This window comes from Mus pahari, chromosome 21 (genome assembly GCF_900095145.1).
Source record: "Mus pahari chromosome 21, PAHARI_EIJ_v1.1, whole genome shotgun sequence".
NCBI lineage: Eukaryota > Metazoa > Chordata > Mammalia > Rodentia > Muridae > Mus > Mus pahari.
Window position 1 is genome coordinate 14,303,752 of NC_034610.1, and position 16,305 is coordinate 14,320,056.

The 16,305-nt window shown below is 35.4% G+C and overlaps 1 protein-coding gene across 1 annotated transcript in view; it reads left to right on the forward strand.

Annotated features, from left to right (window-relative positions):
• The first annotated feature begins 254 nt into the window (after positions 1-254).
• LOC110338126 (vomeronasal type-2 receptor 116-like) overlaps positions 255-16,305 on the forward strand; it is a 25,987-nt gene continuing 9,936 nt past the window's right edge. The window contains exons 1-5 of the mRNA XM_029533065.1: positions 255-472; positions 10,884-11,178; positions 11,496-12,287; positions 12,999-13,240; positions 15,523-15,620. Of these exons, the coding sequence (XP_029388925.1) occupies positions 255-472; positions 10,884-11,178; positions 11,496-12,287; positions 12,999-13,240; positions 15,523-15,620 (1,645 nt within the window). The remainder of the gene's footprint in view (positions 473-10,883; positions 11,179-11,495; positions 12,288-12,998; positions 13,241-15,522; positions 15,621-16,305) is intronic.

Sequence of the window (16,305 nt, forward strand, 5' to 3'; positions counted from 1 at the left end):
GGTAGTGAAGACTATGAACAAACATATTTCCTAACTTGTTTTTCACTTGAAGAGAGCGCCTCATCAGCAGACTCCATGGATAAAGATAGTTTTAAAATTCCCAGTGGCATTCTCAATCCCTTGGAATGATAAGTTTGACTGACTGAGTCATAAACAAATTCAAAACATTTGTTCATATTCATAAAAACATGAACTGAGCATTTATGTACTGGACACTGTTTGTTCTGCATCAAGCAGTTCCATGTACTAATAGAATGTTCTCCTGTATTTTTATCTTCTCTCTCTTGCAAATTCCCAAATTTATCTCTGCTAATATGTTTAATATCAGTAGATGTTATTACATAATTTCTGAAGAGTTTCACCATGAAGGAGATGTTGTGATTGGTGCCTTTTTCCCCCTTCATACTTTCTACACTGGGAAGAAAATGCCACATCCAACTGTGCCATATCAATATTTGGACGGTTACATACAGTATGTACAATTATTTATTTGCTGACTTCAAAATTCTCATGATTTAGAGGCTGTAGTCACTAAAATTTACATATTCATTCTTAGAGTTTCTAAAATCTTTTTATCAGTTTTATTTTCCTGGTAGATTATTTTCCTCATTCAGGAGGAAAGGAAATGGAAACTTTAACTGTATTTACTTTAGTTTCCTTCTTTGAATGTTAACCATAACCTCTTATTTGCCATTCTTTTTATGCCACAATGTCTGAATACTTTTCAGTGTTATGATTTCCAGAAAGCATAATATTTTCCTCATCATTACCTTGTTGTTCTTAGAGTTTTGAAAATCTTGACCATGCCTGTGATATTAGGTATTTCATGCCTGAGTATTTGTTGAAATACTTGAGTGAAGAGGTTATATGTGTGTTACATGCAGTTGATTACAAAGTTAACAATGTCACAAATAGTTGTGAATACTCCTGTGCTCAAGAGATATTTGGTCTATCTCATGTTTTATTATTAGTGTTTGATAATTTACTTTTTATTCTCAGACAGCTTCCCTGTGTTTTATTCCATTTTGTGCATTATTTATTCTCATTTAAAAGTATGTATCTACCAAGACTTAATGACTATGAGAGTTTCATCTTGGTGCTGTTTCTTAGCGTTAGCTAAATAATCCAGGTTAATGGATAGTGTCAGACAGGTATTGCTGATCTATACAAAAATATTCATGTATGTTTCTTAATAAAGTAAATAAAGTGTTTTATCCAAGCCAGACTTTCCTTTCCTAAGAAGGCTTTCTTATATCTTCATGGATAGGCATGGAAATAGAACAATACCACTTACAAACATCTGTGAATATATGATAACATGTGTTAGAAATCAACATGTAGAAAATGACCAAAAGAAATACATGAAGAATTTTAGAATCTCTAAAAATGAATTTGTCAAAATAATAATTAGAAAAATAAGTGTAAAGGTTAATTATGCTCTATGATACACTGTGGTTGCTAAAATTGTTTGAGGTATTAAGGCATTGAATCAAAGACAGTGGAGGTGAAAAATGTTTAGATACAAATGAAAACTTAATGGTTTATTTGTTTGACAAATTTATTCTGAATTTGTAATACATATCAAGTACAGGTATATAAAAGTTGTTATTTGGATAAAATATTTCATGATATTTCTAATTTTTTAGGGAATCACATGTTGACTAAAAAGAAATCATAATGTCTTCTCATATGCTTAGGAGATGGGGCAACTTTGATTATTGTATAGGGACTCTTCTATTTCATTATAATTAATGCTCCTTATTAATTAATGTTTCTGGTGCCTTATCTTCTCAGCAGTTCAGGTACCAATGTGTATGTGTTTCTCTTAATATTGTGCAACAGCAAGACCTTCACTGAAAAGACTACTTCCTGATATGTGAGCAATTAATCTGGTTTAGTCATAAATAACTCTATTGACTCCTGAGAAAAACACTGTACTTGCACAAAAATCAGAAAAACCTAATCTAAATTAAGACAAAATTTAGTCACTTTTATTATAATGTATTACGTGTATTTGTTTTATATCCTATTCCTTATGAGTATTGAATAATTTTAAGAGAAAAGTGGCTTGGTTTCTAGTCATATGCATGGTACAGTCTTTTCAAACTCATTATCACATTTATAATTTGCATGAGATGAAATGATTTCACTTCATATTATATCTATGATGAAGCTCCTACAAGTAAGGCCTAGGAATAAATCATTTAGGAAAATTTCCTGCTGTAAATATGCTTTTCTGGTTATTATCAAATATACATAACAATCACTAGGTATTTGACCACTTCTTTGATCAGATATCTGCAGATCCAGAAAAATGTACTGTCTTGTAGTGATGCTATATAGACAAATAGATGACTTTTAATTCTTCTTTTATTAGATATTTTCTTCATTTACATTTCAAATGCTATCTGGAAAGTCCCCTATACCCTCCATTGCCCCACTTCCCAACCTACCCACTCCTGCTTCCTGGCCTTGGCATTAATGATGATCCTATAAGAATTCCTGAAATTATATTGGTGTTTATTGAGCTTCTGTTTTATACTGGGACTCCTATTTTCTGATAGTCATAACTGCAATGAGAATTCTGACAGTTTCACACCTGTCACCAGTTAATTGCTTCTCAATATTAACCAGACTTTCTACTACTCAGAGTACATTCCAAGAGGTTGTAAAACAAGTAAGCAAAGGTCATAAAAAGCAAACTATGATATATTATATGTGCCAGAGCAGAAGATAAAATATTGACTTTGTTTATCTATATAAAACTTGACTAATAACTTAGTTATGCTTTTAAACTTTCAGTGAACCTGTGGAGCTGTAACAGGTGATGAAATCTTAGGCACATAATTACTCCTAATGGATATGCATGTAAATATTCTCTGTTGTAAACTTCTATTTCAATTTATGATTTGACTTATGTGTGAACTTGTGATAAGATTTTTAACATATGATCATGTATCTTGGAAGATATATAAGTTCTAAGGACAAAGAGAAGGTTCAGAGGAACTGAGCTGAGGAGATTATTGATTGATTGATTGATTGATTGGACAGAATTCTTCTTAGACAAAGAGTAAAAGAAGCAGGAAAAAATTTCACTTGCACCTCTTAGGATCTTTCTGCTTTTCTTGATTTTCTCAGATTGCTTTCATCAGATATGATTTTCAACTTAGAAATAATCTACATAATCACTTTTCAAAGTATCCCTATTTCTTCCTGAGACATTTGTCTAGCATACTGAAAGTTAAGTGCAGCACAGTTCCTGCTGATATATATCAAAGGCCACATTACTTCATCCCTAGTTGCCAGGCTACTGATGTCAATCTCCTATACCAGCAGCTTTTTACCATCAGAAAGAGCAAGAATTTTTCTCAAACATTTTAAAAGTTATCATCAGCATTTTAATATAGTTACAAAGGTAGAAATTCTGGAGATCCTCAGACTTTAAAGCCACACTAGCATCCTGCTCTGTGCCCTGTATTTACCTGCTCTAGGTCAGGTGCTCCTGGCATCTAAATTAGCACATTGGAACATGAACTTTGAAGAAAGTAAGTCCACACAGATAGAATTATCTATTGGACCTTGCAGTCCCCTTGGCCAGGAAGTGTGTGGTTGTGGAGGGTGATAAATAGGAGTTAATATTACCTACTGGCATCAGCATAAACTGATATTGGGTAACATCAGTGCCTGGGTTAATCCAAGAGCCATCAGATTTGACTTGAAATTGCCTGCTGCCATCAGTAGAGGTGGAAGGTAAGTTGGGTTGGTTGATTATCATCATCGCCCAGGGTAGGCCAGAATCCATCAATTCCGAATTGTGAGAATTTTGTGTATCTTTCACAATGGAAAAAAGAGAATCTACTGACAGAGAGTTCTTAGAGATATATTAAGAATATGCTTAAAGAAAAATGGCATTAAGGTTAGCACTAGCCACCTGATTGACATTCTTCAGTTTGCAAAATTGAAGAATTTGGGTCATTGGTTTCTTCGAAGGAGAACTTTAGATATGGATGCATGGGAGAAAACAGGCTTAGATAGTCAAACAAATTTAGAGAGAATGTGGTAAAAATTAGGTGTGACCCTTACAGCATTTGCTATTTGGACTGTACTTAGGAAGGCATTGGCTGATGACAAAAAAGCCATGTGTTCTCTTGAGACATTAGATTCACCTTCTTGTGAGGGGACTCAGTTACTACTGTCTGGAACAGGATCTAAGAACAATGTTTATTCCTCGACAAAAAATGTCTGAGAAAAGCAGCTCAGGAGAGGGTTGTGATAAATCAAAAAAGAAAAATCAACCTCTGAGGAGGAAACTGACACAGAAAAGAAACTAAGAAAATATCATAAATATAAGTGGCCTACCTTGTAGCATTTAAATATAACTCATTCCATAAGACTCCCTGAAAAATATAAAAGGAAACCTGAGAGGTCTATCAGATCTGCTATTGGTGCACTCCAAGTTCTGTAACAGGGTAAACTGTTAGGCTGTTTACCAGTAAGTATGGAGAATAACAAAGAGAATAAGGGTCTCTTATGGGAACGCTTGCTATTTAAATTGCTTATGACTCCTCATGATGAGTTCAAAATACCTATAGCCTCCCTAAATATTGATGAATGTTTCTAGTGGATAGATATATAAGAACTTGCCTATAATAGAGCTATCTAAGATGTCAAAAAAAATGAAAGAGTTAACATCTGAAATATTTATGGGAATGAGGGAATGGTTTAAAGAAACAAATCACTAAAAAATGACAAAGAAAGTACTAGTAAAAATAGCAGCTGCAGTTCTAAAAGCATGGAGATGCGTGCCCGATATGCATACAAATATCAAAAAGCTTGCTAAAAGAATACAGAAGCCAGAAAAAAATTTTCAGGATTCTGCTACTCAACCAATGGAGGCTCTGAAGCATAAGATATTGTTTTAAAATATCTGGCCTTTGAGAATGTTACACCCCTAGTCCATCACTTCTAAAGACAATTTTAAAAATAATGAAATTGATTTAAAGTATGTGCTGAGTTTATAATTTCATATTTTAAAAGTGAACCCATTACAACACCCTCACAAGCCCAAACCACTACCTAGAATCTTACTAATCAAGGACAGAAAAAAATTAATTAAACAGGCTTGGCTCACAAAATTATTCAAGTAACAAGCAAATAATGTCCCAGTAATGCAGTGAGTGCCATAAATTTTAATGCTCCTGGTCCCACGCAGAGCAGAAATCTAACTGGGTATCCTCCTTGCCTGAAAGGGTACCACAGGCATAATAGTGCCAAAATACATTCATAAAAATGACACTGCCTTATCTGGTGCTAATGTAATACCTAATAACACAGGAATCTTTTCAAACCAGGGAACCTGTGTGAAGAACCTACCTCAGGCCTCAAACAATAGAGGTAATTCAGGCAACCAATCCATTTCTCAATGGAGGACTATCCTACAGGTACAGTGGGCAACCCCTAGCAACAGGACTTAACCTCCACAAAAAAATATTTACTCATGACTACTTCTCAAACAGGTTACCATAATTATTAAGGCCCTAAAATTATTTTTTTTCTCACAGAAGAAACCTTTGCCTAACAAATGAAGCTAATGATAGGAGTTATTGTCTTTTAAATTCTAAGGACAAGCCCCCTTCAAAAAAACCTTTGCCTAACAAATGAAGCTAATGATAGGAGTTATTGTCTTTTAAATTCTAAGGACAAGCCCCCTTCAAAAAAACCTGTGTCACTGTTTTATAGCTATTTTACAATTTTAGCCCCTACTTTCAGAGTTAAAAATCTTGCTTCACTTTAGAAATTGCCTTTTCTCTATTGGACATGTTCAAGTACATTCTTTGCTGTCTGGTCCTATGCATGAATGTAATGATAAATTTAAGACATTGATTTAAAAAAAATATTTTTTTTGAGGAAGGTAACTTAGGAAAATCTTACAACAAAATCAAATGAGCTCTGTACTCAGAGAAATTGCTACTAATGAAGTTTAATAGAACTAGCAATCAAGTTTAATTTTTGTTGCCCTAGTACCTTTGAGGTTGAGTTCATCCAAGAATATGACTAGTCTATAAGACATCATGAACTCTGAATTGTCAGTTTTCCTTCATAAGATTTGTAATGGTTATTGGATGCCTTCAAATCCACCAAATGCAAGGAAGACAGAAAGTGATACTAGAGGAAGGTTTATTTCTTTGAAGGGCAATATTTTTGTGTTTGGAGGAATACTGATTTTGAATCTTAATTTTAGGAAAACAGTGAAATCCTTTAGGTGCTGCTTAATGAACCAACCAAGGAAGACCGTGGAAGAAGGTGTTGCTGATTGAAATTTGACCACTGAGATCCTGGCTCAAGTGGACACAAAGGAGATTAATATTAGTGTTTCCTGGAGATTGCTCTTCAGAGATCTTGGAAAAGAATGATTTTATATTGAGCGATACGGATGTAGGGGAGGAGAAGGGAAAGAGCCTGTGTCAGTCCAGAGTTCCTCCTATACTCTGGGCAGGTGGACACAGGAGAGCTGCCAGAAGCTTTTCACTCAGTCCCAGGTGGGCATCTGGCTGTGTGAAGCCACTGGACCCCACCCAACAGACGGTAGACAAGGGACAGCCCCTTATACCAGGGGCCCCCATATGACACCCTCAGCCCCAGAACTACAGGAGAGAAAGCAGAGGGAGAGAGGCTCACATGCAGGTGAGAGTCCTTAGTCCGATCAGTGGCTGGACCACAGGAAGGCTTCTGACAGGAAGTTAGACATGGCTCATTAAAAGAATGCCTATCCCATTGTTCAAGCACAGAGACACTGTATGGTTATAGAGCTTTATTGTAGAAAGGCACAGGGAAAGGGAGAAGGAGAGAGAGAGAGAGAGAGAGAGAGAGAGAGAGAGAGAGAGAGAGAGAGAGAGAGAGAGAGACTGTCCATGGCCAAGAGGAGAGAATGGGGGAAAGGAGAGAGAGAGAGAAGAAAAGCTAGAGAGTAAGAAAGAGAGACTAAGAGGGAGACAGAGTAAGACAGTGAGAGGAGAGTAAGAGAGTGAGGAGAGAAAGAGTGAGATGGGGCCAAGCAGCCCCTCCTGGTGGGCTGTTATCTTGTCATTGCTAGGTAACTAGGAGGAGTCTAGCCTGAAGGTCAGAAGCTTGAGACATAGTCTACATGAGTAAAAGCAAAGCTTCTCCTGTGGGGGCTGTTGAGGCAGTAAAACAGGAGCCTTTAGTCTAGGAGACATGAGGGAAAGCCTACCGTCCCATGTAGGTGAATTATCACCACCGGGTACTGGGGTTCTACACCTCAGCTCAGACAGGAGACCAGACTGTCTTTGCATAGCCCATTTACCCACAATTCTGCATTTTGACATAGTACAAAAACTGACTATGTATCTTAAGTGTAGAGCTATAGATTTACTCCATTGGCAAAGGAAATCTCAATACAGCCTCTTATTGAGACTTGTATGTGGTCATTAGTATTTAAGCATATGAAGACATGAAGAAAAGTACAAAGCTGAGAACCAAAAATTCACAATGTACAGACTGAAGAGAAAAGTGTACTAAAAACTACCATTGATCTAATTCCTGTGTTCAAACACATAGAGATATTAAAGGAAAGTCTGTGATAAATGGCATAAAGGGAGTGAAAATCTCTGGTCATAATTCTATCTAGCTATGCTTCCACTTTGTGAAAAGGAGTCTGTGGCCAGAAGTCTTGTCTACAGATTGAGTTTCAATATCCAAATTTGAAAGTATATGAAAGCAACAAAAATAGAAAACTGGTGAAGATTTAATTTTACAAGGGAACATAACTTCACAGGTTCAGCCATGTCGATATGGCATTAATAGTCAAGGATTGAAGGAAGAGGTTATGAGATCTTTCTCTGTGACTTAGGACATGTGTTAAGGCCAGAATCATATTAGGAATGCCTGTGCAAGGAGGCTTAGAGAAATCATTATGTCAAACTCCAAAGGAAAAGCCTAGATTCCCTCATAATGCTGAAGATGCCAGAGTTGTGGTCTAAAAGCCCAGGAGCACTGCTAACAGGGAATGGATAAATCTCAAGAGAAAGACATGATTTGATGTCAATAGAGATGAAAGGAATTGGAGCTGTAAAGAACATTTCAAAATCAAACATGGGATTTCAGGTTTTGAAGTTTGTTCGGTTTGATTTTGATCTTGCTTTGATCCAGTATTTTCTAACTATATTCTTTTTCTCAAATTTAAAATGGTATTGTAAATTCTGTGCCATTATATGTTGGAAGTACATGATGTACTTTTTATTTTAATTTTTTTAGGGGATCACATTGCATGGTTCCATGAATTTTAGAATAGAATTCAACTTTGTACTTCAAACAAACTTGAGGCTATTTTAGATTATGGGAAATTATATTGGACTAAATTCATTTTGCACTATTTTATGGCTGCAGAACTATCATGGTCAAGGAGTGGAATTTAGTGGTTTGTACAGGAATGGCCCAATAGGCTATTCTGTTTAAATGTTTTGACAATGCTGAAAGGCACTGTGCTAACAGGATGTGTAGCCTTGCTGGAATAGGCATGGACTCGTTAGAGGAAGGGTTTTACTCTGTTGGTAAGGTTACATGTCTGAATAGAACAAGTGTAACAAGTGTGCACCAGTTTCTACTCTTGCTGCCTGTGGATTAAGATGCAAAACACTCAGATAAATTTTGAAGACCATTTCTTTCTGCCTGTTCCCACCATGATGATAATAGACTAAAACCCTGAAATTGTAAGGTAGACCAGTTAAATGTTTTCCTTTATGAGAGTAGTCATGCTCATTGTGTCACCTCACAGCAATAAAACCCTAAGAAGAAATCCCTCTTAGATAGGGTTTGTATTTCTTGCTGACCTCCATTTTCTTGCTGGTGTTTTTATTCACTTGATCATTCACAGGTCACTGCCATTTATAACATTTAGTGTGAGATCATAAATAAAAATTTCCAGTTGTGTTGAGAATAAATTTTTCCCCCTCTGAGGTTATTGATACCCTCTGGTTCTTAGTTACTTTGCACTGCTTTTGCACTAAATTTTTAAGCATTGGGGGAGAAGAAAAATAAATATAATTAAACTTTAATGAAGTTTGTTTTCTGTGATCCACTCACTTTGAAAGGGAAATTAAGTAATACACTTTTGTGAGTGTGAAACTTTTGGAGTAAAATGTATTTTTTTCCCACAAAAGTTATTATAAAATAGATGAAGAGATGTTTCAGAGATTAGAAATCTCCAAGTGTGAGAAAAATGAGTTCATAGCTCCTAAAAGATTATGAGTACATACCTGTAATCCAGTGATTATATGGAGGGTAGGAGAGAGAATCAGGGAATCTCTAATGGTTTGCTGTGTAGAGATCTACGCATATGTGATAAGAAAAAAAATCCAGCAGGTAGATATTATGGTGCAAGTCTTTATTCCCAGTACTCTAGAAAAAGAGAAGACAGGTGGGTATTTCTGAGTTCAAGACCAGTGTTATATACACAAAAACTTACAGTCAAGTCATAGACTTTGTGTTGATGAGTAAATCAAGCATGCAACTGAGCACTAAGTTAATGAAATGCATAAATACATAAAAATGAATAAAATATACTACAAAAGGTGAATAGCTAGGAATGAACATGGTGTTGTCTTGATTTCAATTCATACTTTCTGAATTCTATACAACCGTACATACTAAGAGACATGCATGCACACAGAATGACATAAAATCATCATAAGTAGACATTATGATACAAATATAAAGAGCATGGTGCTACATTCATTTAATCTCATCTGTTCAGATACAGAAGCAGAAGCATGCTTTTTTTAATTTTATTTTTTTATTAGATATTTTCTTTATTTACATTTCAAATGTTACCCTCTTTCTTAGTTTTACCTCTAGTTTCCCTATCCCCTGCCTCATCATCTTGCTCACCAACCTACCCACTTCTGCTTCCCAGCCCTGGCATTCTTCTATACTGGGGCATATAACCTTCATAGGATCAAGGGCCTCTCCTCCCATTAATGACCAACTAAGCCATCTTCTGCTACATATGCATCTACCACCATAAGTTCTGCCATGTGTTTTCTTTGGTTGGTGGTTTAGAAGGAGTTACAGAGACAAAGGGTGAAGCAGAGACCAAAGGAATGACAATTCAGAGACTGCACCACCTGGGGATCCATCCCATAAACTAACACCAAAACCAGACACTATTGTAAATGCCAACAAGTACATGGTGACAGGAACCTGGTATAGCTGTCTCCTGAGAGGATCTGCCAGTGCCTGTCAAATAGAGAAGTGGATGCTCACAACCATCCATTAGACAGAGCACAGGGTCTACCATGAAGGAGCTAAAGTATCTAAGTAGCTAAAGGGCTTTGCAGCCCACAGAGCTCCCTGGGAAGAAGGATTTCTATGGTTGTTCTATGATACTAGTAATTCCATGCTTCAATACTGAAATAATGAAATTATTTCAGAGAATTGCTAAAATGACCACATGCAATGAAATTAACTATAGAATATTAGTTAAGATATTGTTTTTTAAAAGTGATTATGTTGATAGAAAAATAGTGGTTTTTCATATGTGAAGACCCCAGAAAGCCAAAGATCTAGATTCCAACAGATCTCCTTTTGGGGGAAAAATGATTCCTTACTTATTTACATAATGTACAAAGAATCAAGTTCTGAAATATTAATAATATATGCTTAGAGGATTTATAAATAATGAGTATTATGGGAAAAGATCTTTCCTAAAACTTAACTTATATAACTAATCTAGTTCATCTAATCATGGTGAAGAAATTAATTTACATGTTTTATAAATTCAAAGTTGAACTATAAAATTTACTGTAGTAAATATGTGTGTGGTTCATATCAACATCCTCTTGTGTGTTTTTATGCCACTTACACAGGTATAACTTTAAGAACTACCAGTATATTCTGGCTCTGCTATTTGCCATTGAGGAGATCAATGGGAACCCCAATCTTTTACCCAACATATCTCTTGGATTTGATTTCTACAATGTCAGATTCACTGAGAAGGACACACTTATGAATGCTGGTATTTGGCTGACAGCACATGTGGAGAGAAAGGTTTTACCTAATTATAATTGTAAAAAGAGAAATTTTACTGCTGCACTCACAGGAACATCATGGATAACATCTGCTCAAATTGGGACATTGCTTCACCTCTTTAAATTTCCACAGGTAGGGAAATTTAGACTGTGGGAATAAGAGTCATTTCTCTTTGTTCATATTATAGGTATATTGATCAATTATCCAAACATCAAAGCAATACAGAGATCCATAGAATTCAATACAGATTTCTCTTGCTTGTAAGAAAAAGATTGGTGTAGTAAATGTAACCATGTAAGTCCTTAGAAGTTAGAAGCTTAACATAAACTTCTGTAAAATGTTGTAAATGGAATGTCTCTTTAAAATGTTCTCCTGATATCATCTACTGCTTTAGGAATAAAATTTTGTTTGCCGTTAATATTCTTATTTTTCTTTCCACATATCTTCAGATTACTTTTGGACCATATGATCCTCTCCTGAGGGACCGTTGTCAGTATTCTTCGCTCTACCAGATTGCCCCCAAGGACACATCTCTGATACTTGGAATTGTTTCTTTAATGGTTCATTTTAGGTGGTCTTGGGTTGGTCTCATCCTCCCTGATGATCACAAAGGAAATAAAGTGCTATCAGATTTTAGACAGGAGATGGGTAGAAGAAGAATCTGCATAGCTTTTGTAAAAATGATTCCAGCCACATGGACTTCATATTTTACCAAATTCTGGCAAGATATGGAAGAGACAAATGTAATAATTATTTATGGTGACATTGATTCTCTAGAAGGTCTAGTAAGAAATATAGGGCAAAGGTTATTGACATGGAATGTTTGGGTCATGAACATTGAGTACAATGTTAAATTAATTTCTGATTATTTCTTGTTAGACTCATTTCATGGAAGTCTTATTTTTAAGCACAACTTTAGAGAGAATTTTGAGTTTACCAAATTTATTCAAACAGTCCATCCTAATAAATACCCAGAAGACATTTATCTTCCTAAGCTGTGGCATTTGTTCTTCAAGTGCTCATTTGCTGATATTAATTGTCATGTGTTGGACAACTGTCAAACCAATGCTTCTTTAGATATATTACCTAGTCACATATTTGATGTGGCCATGAGTGAAGAGAGCACAAGTATTTACAATGGTGTGTATGCTGTGGCTCACAGCCTCCATGAGATGAGAATTCAGCAACTTCAAAGGCAACCATTTGAAAATGGAGAAGGGATGGAATTCATTCCATGGCAGGTAATAACCTTTCTACTATTTTTTATTTTCAAAACTCTGACATATTAAATTTGTAACAACACTACTAGGTATTGTAAAATTCAGTTTATATTGTCTATAATCACAGAAATCTTTGTATTTATAACCTTACATAGAAGGCAAGGTGGATTTAAGTATATGATGTTGCAAAATGTTGTGCAAGATACCAGGAAAAATATGCTTAGTGACAATCAAGTTCCTGTCATCACTTTCTAGCTGTACAATCTTCTCATGGTAATAGTTGCAATTTTAAAAATCCTTGCTTTATATATTTGTTACAATAATAATTAAAACAGGGACACTTAAGTGAAACAATGTTGTTTGGTTCATTTATCAATGATGCCTTTTAATTGATTTCTAGACATTAGCATCCTCATTTTAGACACTGGACCTCTGAAGATATTCTAAAATCAAGTGGGTATTGCTAGGTTTCTAAGAGATGATCTTTTCCAAGATCAGTTGTCATTGATTTCCTTCTTGAGCTTGTTTCAAAGTTTTTACTTGAAGAGGAATCATAATTATAAGCAGAATTTTATTCTCAATACTCACATTTTTACTCTCCAATCATTAATGGAATCCTCATTAATGTTGATATTCACTTCAGAAATAAAGAAGAATAAGATGCATTCCAAAACCCACATTTTATTCAGCCCCTTGGGCACAATGTAATATAAGATTATGTTTTTCTTTTAGCTTAACACTTTCCTGAAATATATTGAGGTGAGAGACAACAGGAGTTTTGATTGGAAAATGGAAATGGATGACGACTATGAAATTATTAACCTTTGGAATCTACCAAAAGGTCTTGGACTAAAAGTGAAAATAGGAACATTTTCTGCAAGTGCTCCCCAGGGTCAACAGTTGTCTTTATCTGAGGAGATGATACAATGGCCAGAAATATTTTCAGAGGTGGGTAATGTATTATCTAAATCTTTGTGCTTATATTACTAAAACAATTAGGTTTTCTAATATAATGATGAATAGCTCAAGGTCCATTACACTTTGAGGATAAAATAACATAAACTAATACTAGTATACTGGTTTTTCAGTTTCCTTGACAGATTCTCATATAAGGATAACTCATATAAGGATTAGGTTTCCTCGATTTGTCTCAAATTAGGTATGAGACATGTGGTAAGAGGAAATTTTCATCTCCAAATGACTCATATTCATGTGCTAGAGAAAATGCTCTCATTTGGGATTAATATCATAAAACCATATCAAATTAATTTTGTATTGTATGTTCAAAAATCATGACCAAAAATGACTTTTATAAGGAAGACCGTATTTTGTTTTATGGTTTCAGAAGTATCAGTGTCTACAATGGATAGACACATGACAAAAATTGGTCATACTGGAGATAGGCATAAGAAACTGAAAGAAAATGATTCTATCCACATGTATTAACAGTAAATAAAATTAGAAACCTGGAAATGAGGAAATATAATATTTCAATTCCAAACCACTCTGTCATAATTTCATCAGCTAGTCTAAATCCACTAAAGTTCCAACAAATTCCCATATAATGTCTGCAATAATTAAATGAGTACTCAAATGCTTTAGCCTCTATGGGATATTTTTCTTTCAAAATACTCCAGCATGATTCCATTAGCATTCCTTAATTGTCCTTCAATACTCAATATGTTCTATCTCAGCCAATGTTTAATGATAACTTGAAATAACTTACAGAACAATTTACGGGTGCAGGGTTTATATTTGAAAATGCATAACTTTTAAATGTAAGAGGGTGCTGATGATATAATATTCTCTGACTGCAGGAAACAATGAATACTGAAGCATTCTATCTCCTCTGCCTTTATGATAGTAGTACAATAGTGACATTTAAAATTTAAGGGACCTCACCTTAGCTAAATTTATCTATATATTTCTTCCTACAAATATACATTTGTTTGCTTCCATGATAATTTTAAATCCTCTCTTATTGACAGTCAATATTCACAATAATGGTGGAAGTTAAGATGCTCAACATAGGAGTCAGAAAGTANAATAATGTTAGAAGAGATGTACACCACAGACTTCTATATCATGTGCCTAATCACTAATGTTTCACAAAATTGTCTATAACTCATTAAGATTCCAGTTTTTTTTACAGTATGATAATTCTCAGATCAAAATTTAAACACATTAGTCTTCCCAAGGGTATAAACTTTTATTTCTTTTTTACATTTTTAAAAATTTCTTTGAAAACATTTAATTGGTTATTTTATTTATTTAAATTTCAAATGTTATCCCCTTTACTGGTTTCCTGTTTACATAGCCCCTATCCTTTCCCCCCCTCAGCCTGCCTCTATGAGTGTGCCCCCCCCCACCTATCCCCATTCCTGTTTTACTTCCTTAGCATTCCCCTATTCTGGGCATCAAGCCTTCAGAGCACCAAGGTCATTCCCACCCATTGATCCCTAATAAGGCCATCCTCTGCTACATGTGCAACTGGAGCCATAGATCCCTCCATGATCATTCTTTGGTTGGTGGTTTAGTCACTGGGAGCTCTGGATGGTCTGGTTGGTTGATATTTCTGTTCTTCCAATGGGGTTGCAAAACCCTTCAGCTCCTTCAGTCCTTCCCCTAACTCCTCCATTGAGGTCTCTATGCTCAGTCAAATGGTTGGCTGTAAGCATCCAAATCTGTGTTGGTAATACTCTGGTAGAGCCTCACAGGAGACAGCTATATCAGGTTTATGTCAGCAAGCACTTCTTGGCATCAGCAGTAGTGTCTGCCTTTGGTGGTTGCATAAGGGATTGATCCCCATGTGAGACAGTCTCTAGATGTCCTTTCTGTGAGTCTCTGCTCCACTCTTTGTCCCTGTATTTTCTTTAGATAGGAGCAATTCCATGTTAATATATTTGAGACAGATGGGTGGCCCACATCTCAATTGAGGGTCGTTCCTAACCTATGGATATGATATCTACAGGTTCTCTTGCCCCTAAGTGGGGAATTGCAGTTAATGTCACCCCAGTAGGATCCGGGGAATCTATTGCTTTCCTGCCATCTGGGACTTTCAGGTGGCTACCCCCAGTTTCCCATTCCAGATTACTACAATTAATCTTTTATATAAATCTAGGTTTTAATAACAATACTTTGCACTTTAGTGCATGACCTTCGGAAACATTTTTAATGATTTTTCTTAAAACTCTAAGCACTAGATAACATTATTTCATTCTTCTCAGCCCCCAAGTCTGTATACAGTGAGAGTGAGTTGTGGGACCAGATTCAGGAAAGTAACCCTGGAGGGCAAGGCCATCTGCTGCTACAAGTGCACTCCTTGTGCAGACAATGAGATTTCTAATGAGACAGGTAAATGCAGGTTTTATATTTAACGTACTATTTATCCACTGTATTCCATAATGTGCTATCAAATGAAAAAGATCTGAAGTGAAGTGAGATATAATTTTTAAAATTATTTTTAAAGGAATTTAAATGTCATAATTCACCACCATCCCCTAAAAGAGCTCACCACAACCATTACAACGAGTACTTCTCCACGACTTACATTTCACTCGGCCTTTTAATATATTTTAATAAAATATCAAAGTTAGTTTTTTTCCAAATGTATTTTAATGATTTTTAAGAACCATGTAAGGCTCAGATCTGTTGTATCTTCATAGAGAATATTAACAGCTCATTTCTCATTTTTACTTATTCGATAATTTCATAAAATAGGTTTTCATCAAATTCACCACCAACACTCCTCCCAGAATTATTTCTCCCTTCCATAACTCCCAAAATTTGTAATTAAACTATCTAATACATTTTATGATACTCATCTATACTTAGTTATGTGCATGTCACTTAAAGATTGTTAACCAACCAGGTACTGCACACTGGAAAAGAAAACTCATTCTCCTCCCAGCAGCTAACAACTGCTAATACCTCAGTTTCTGGGGAAGGGATGTCTTCATGACTACCTCCAATATCTATGCTGAAATTAGGTCTGGGTAAAGCTGGCATGCATCTAACACATTTTTCATGTATTATGAAT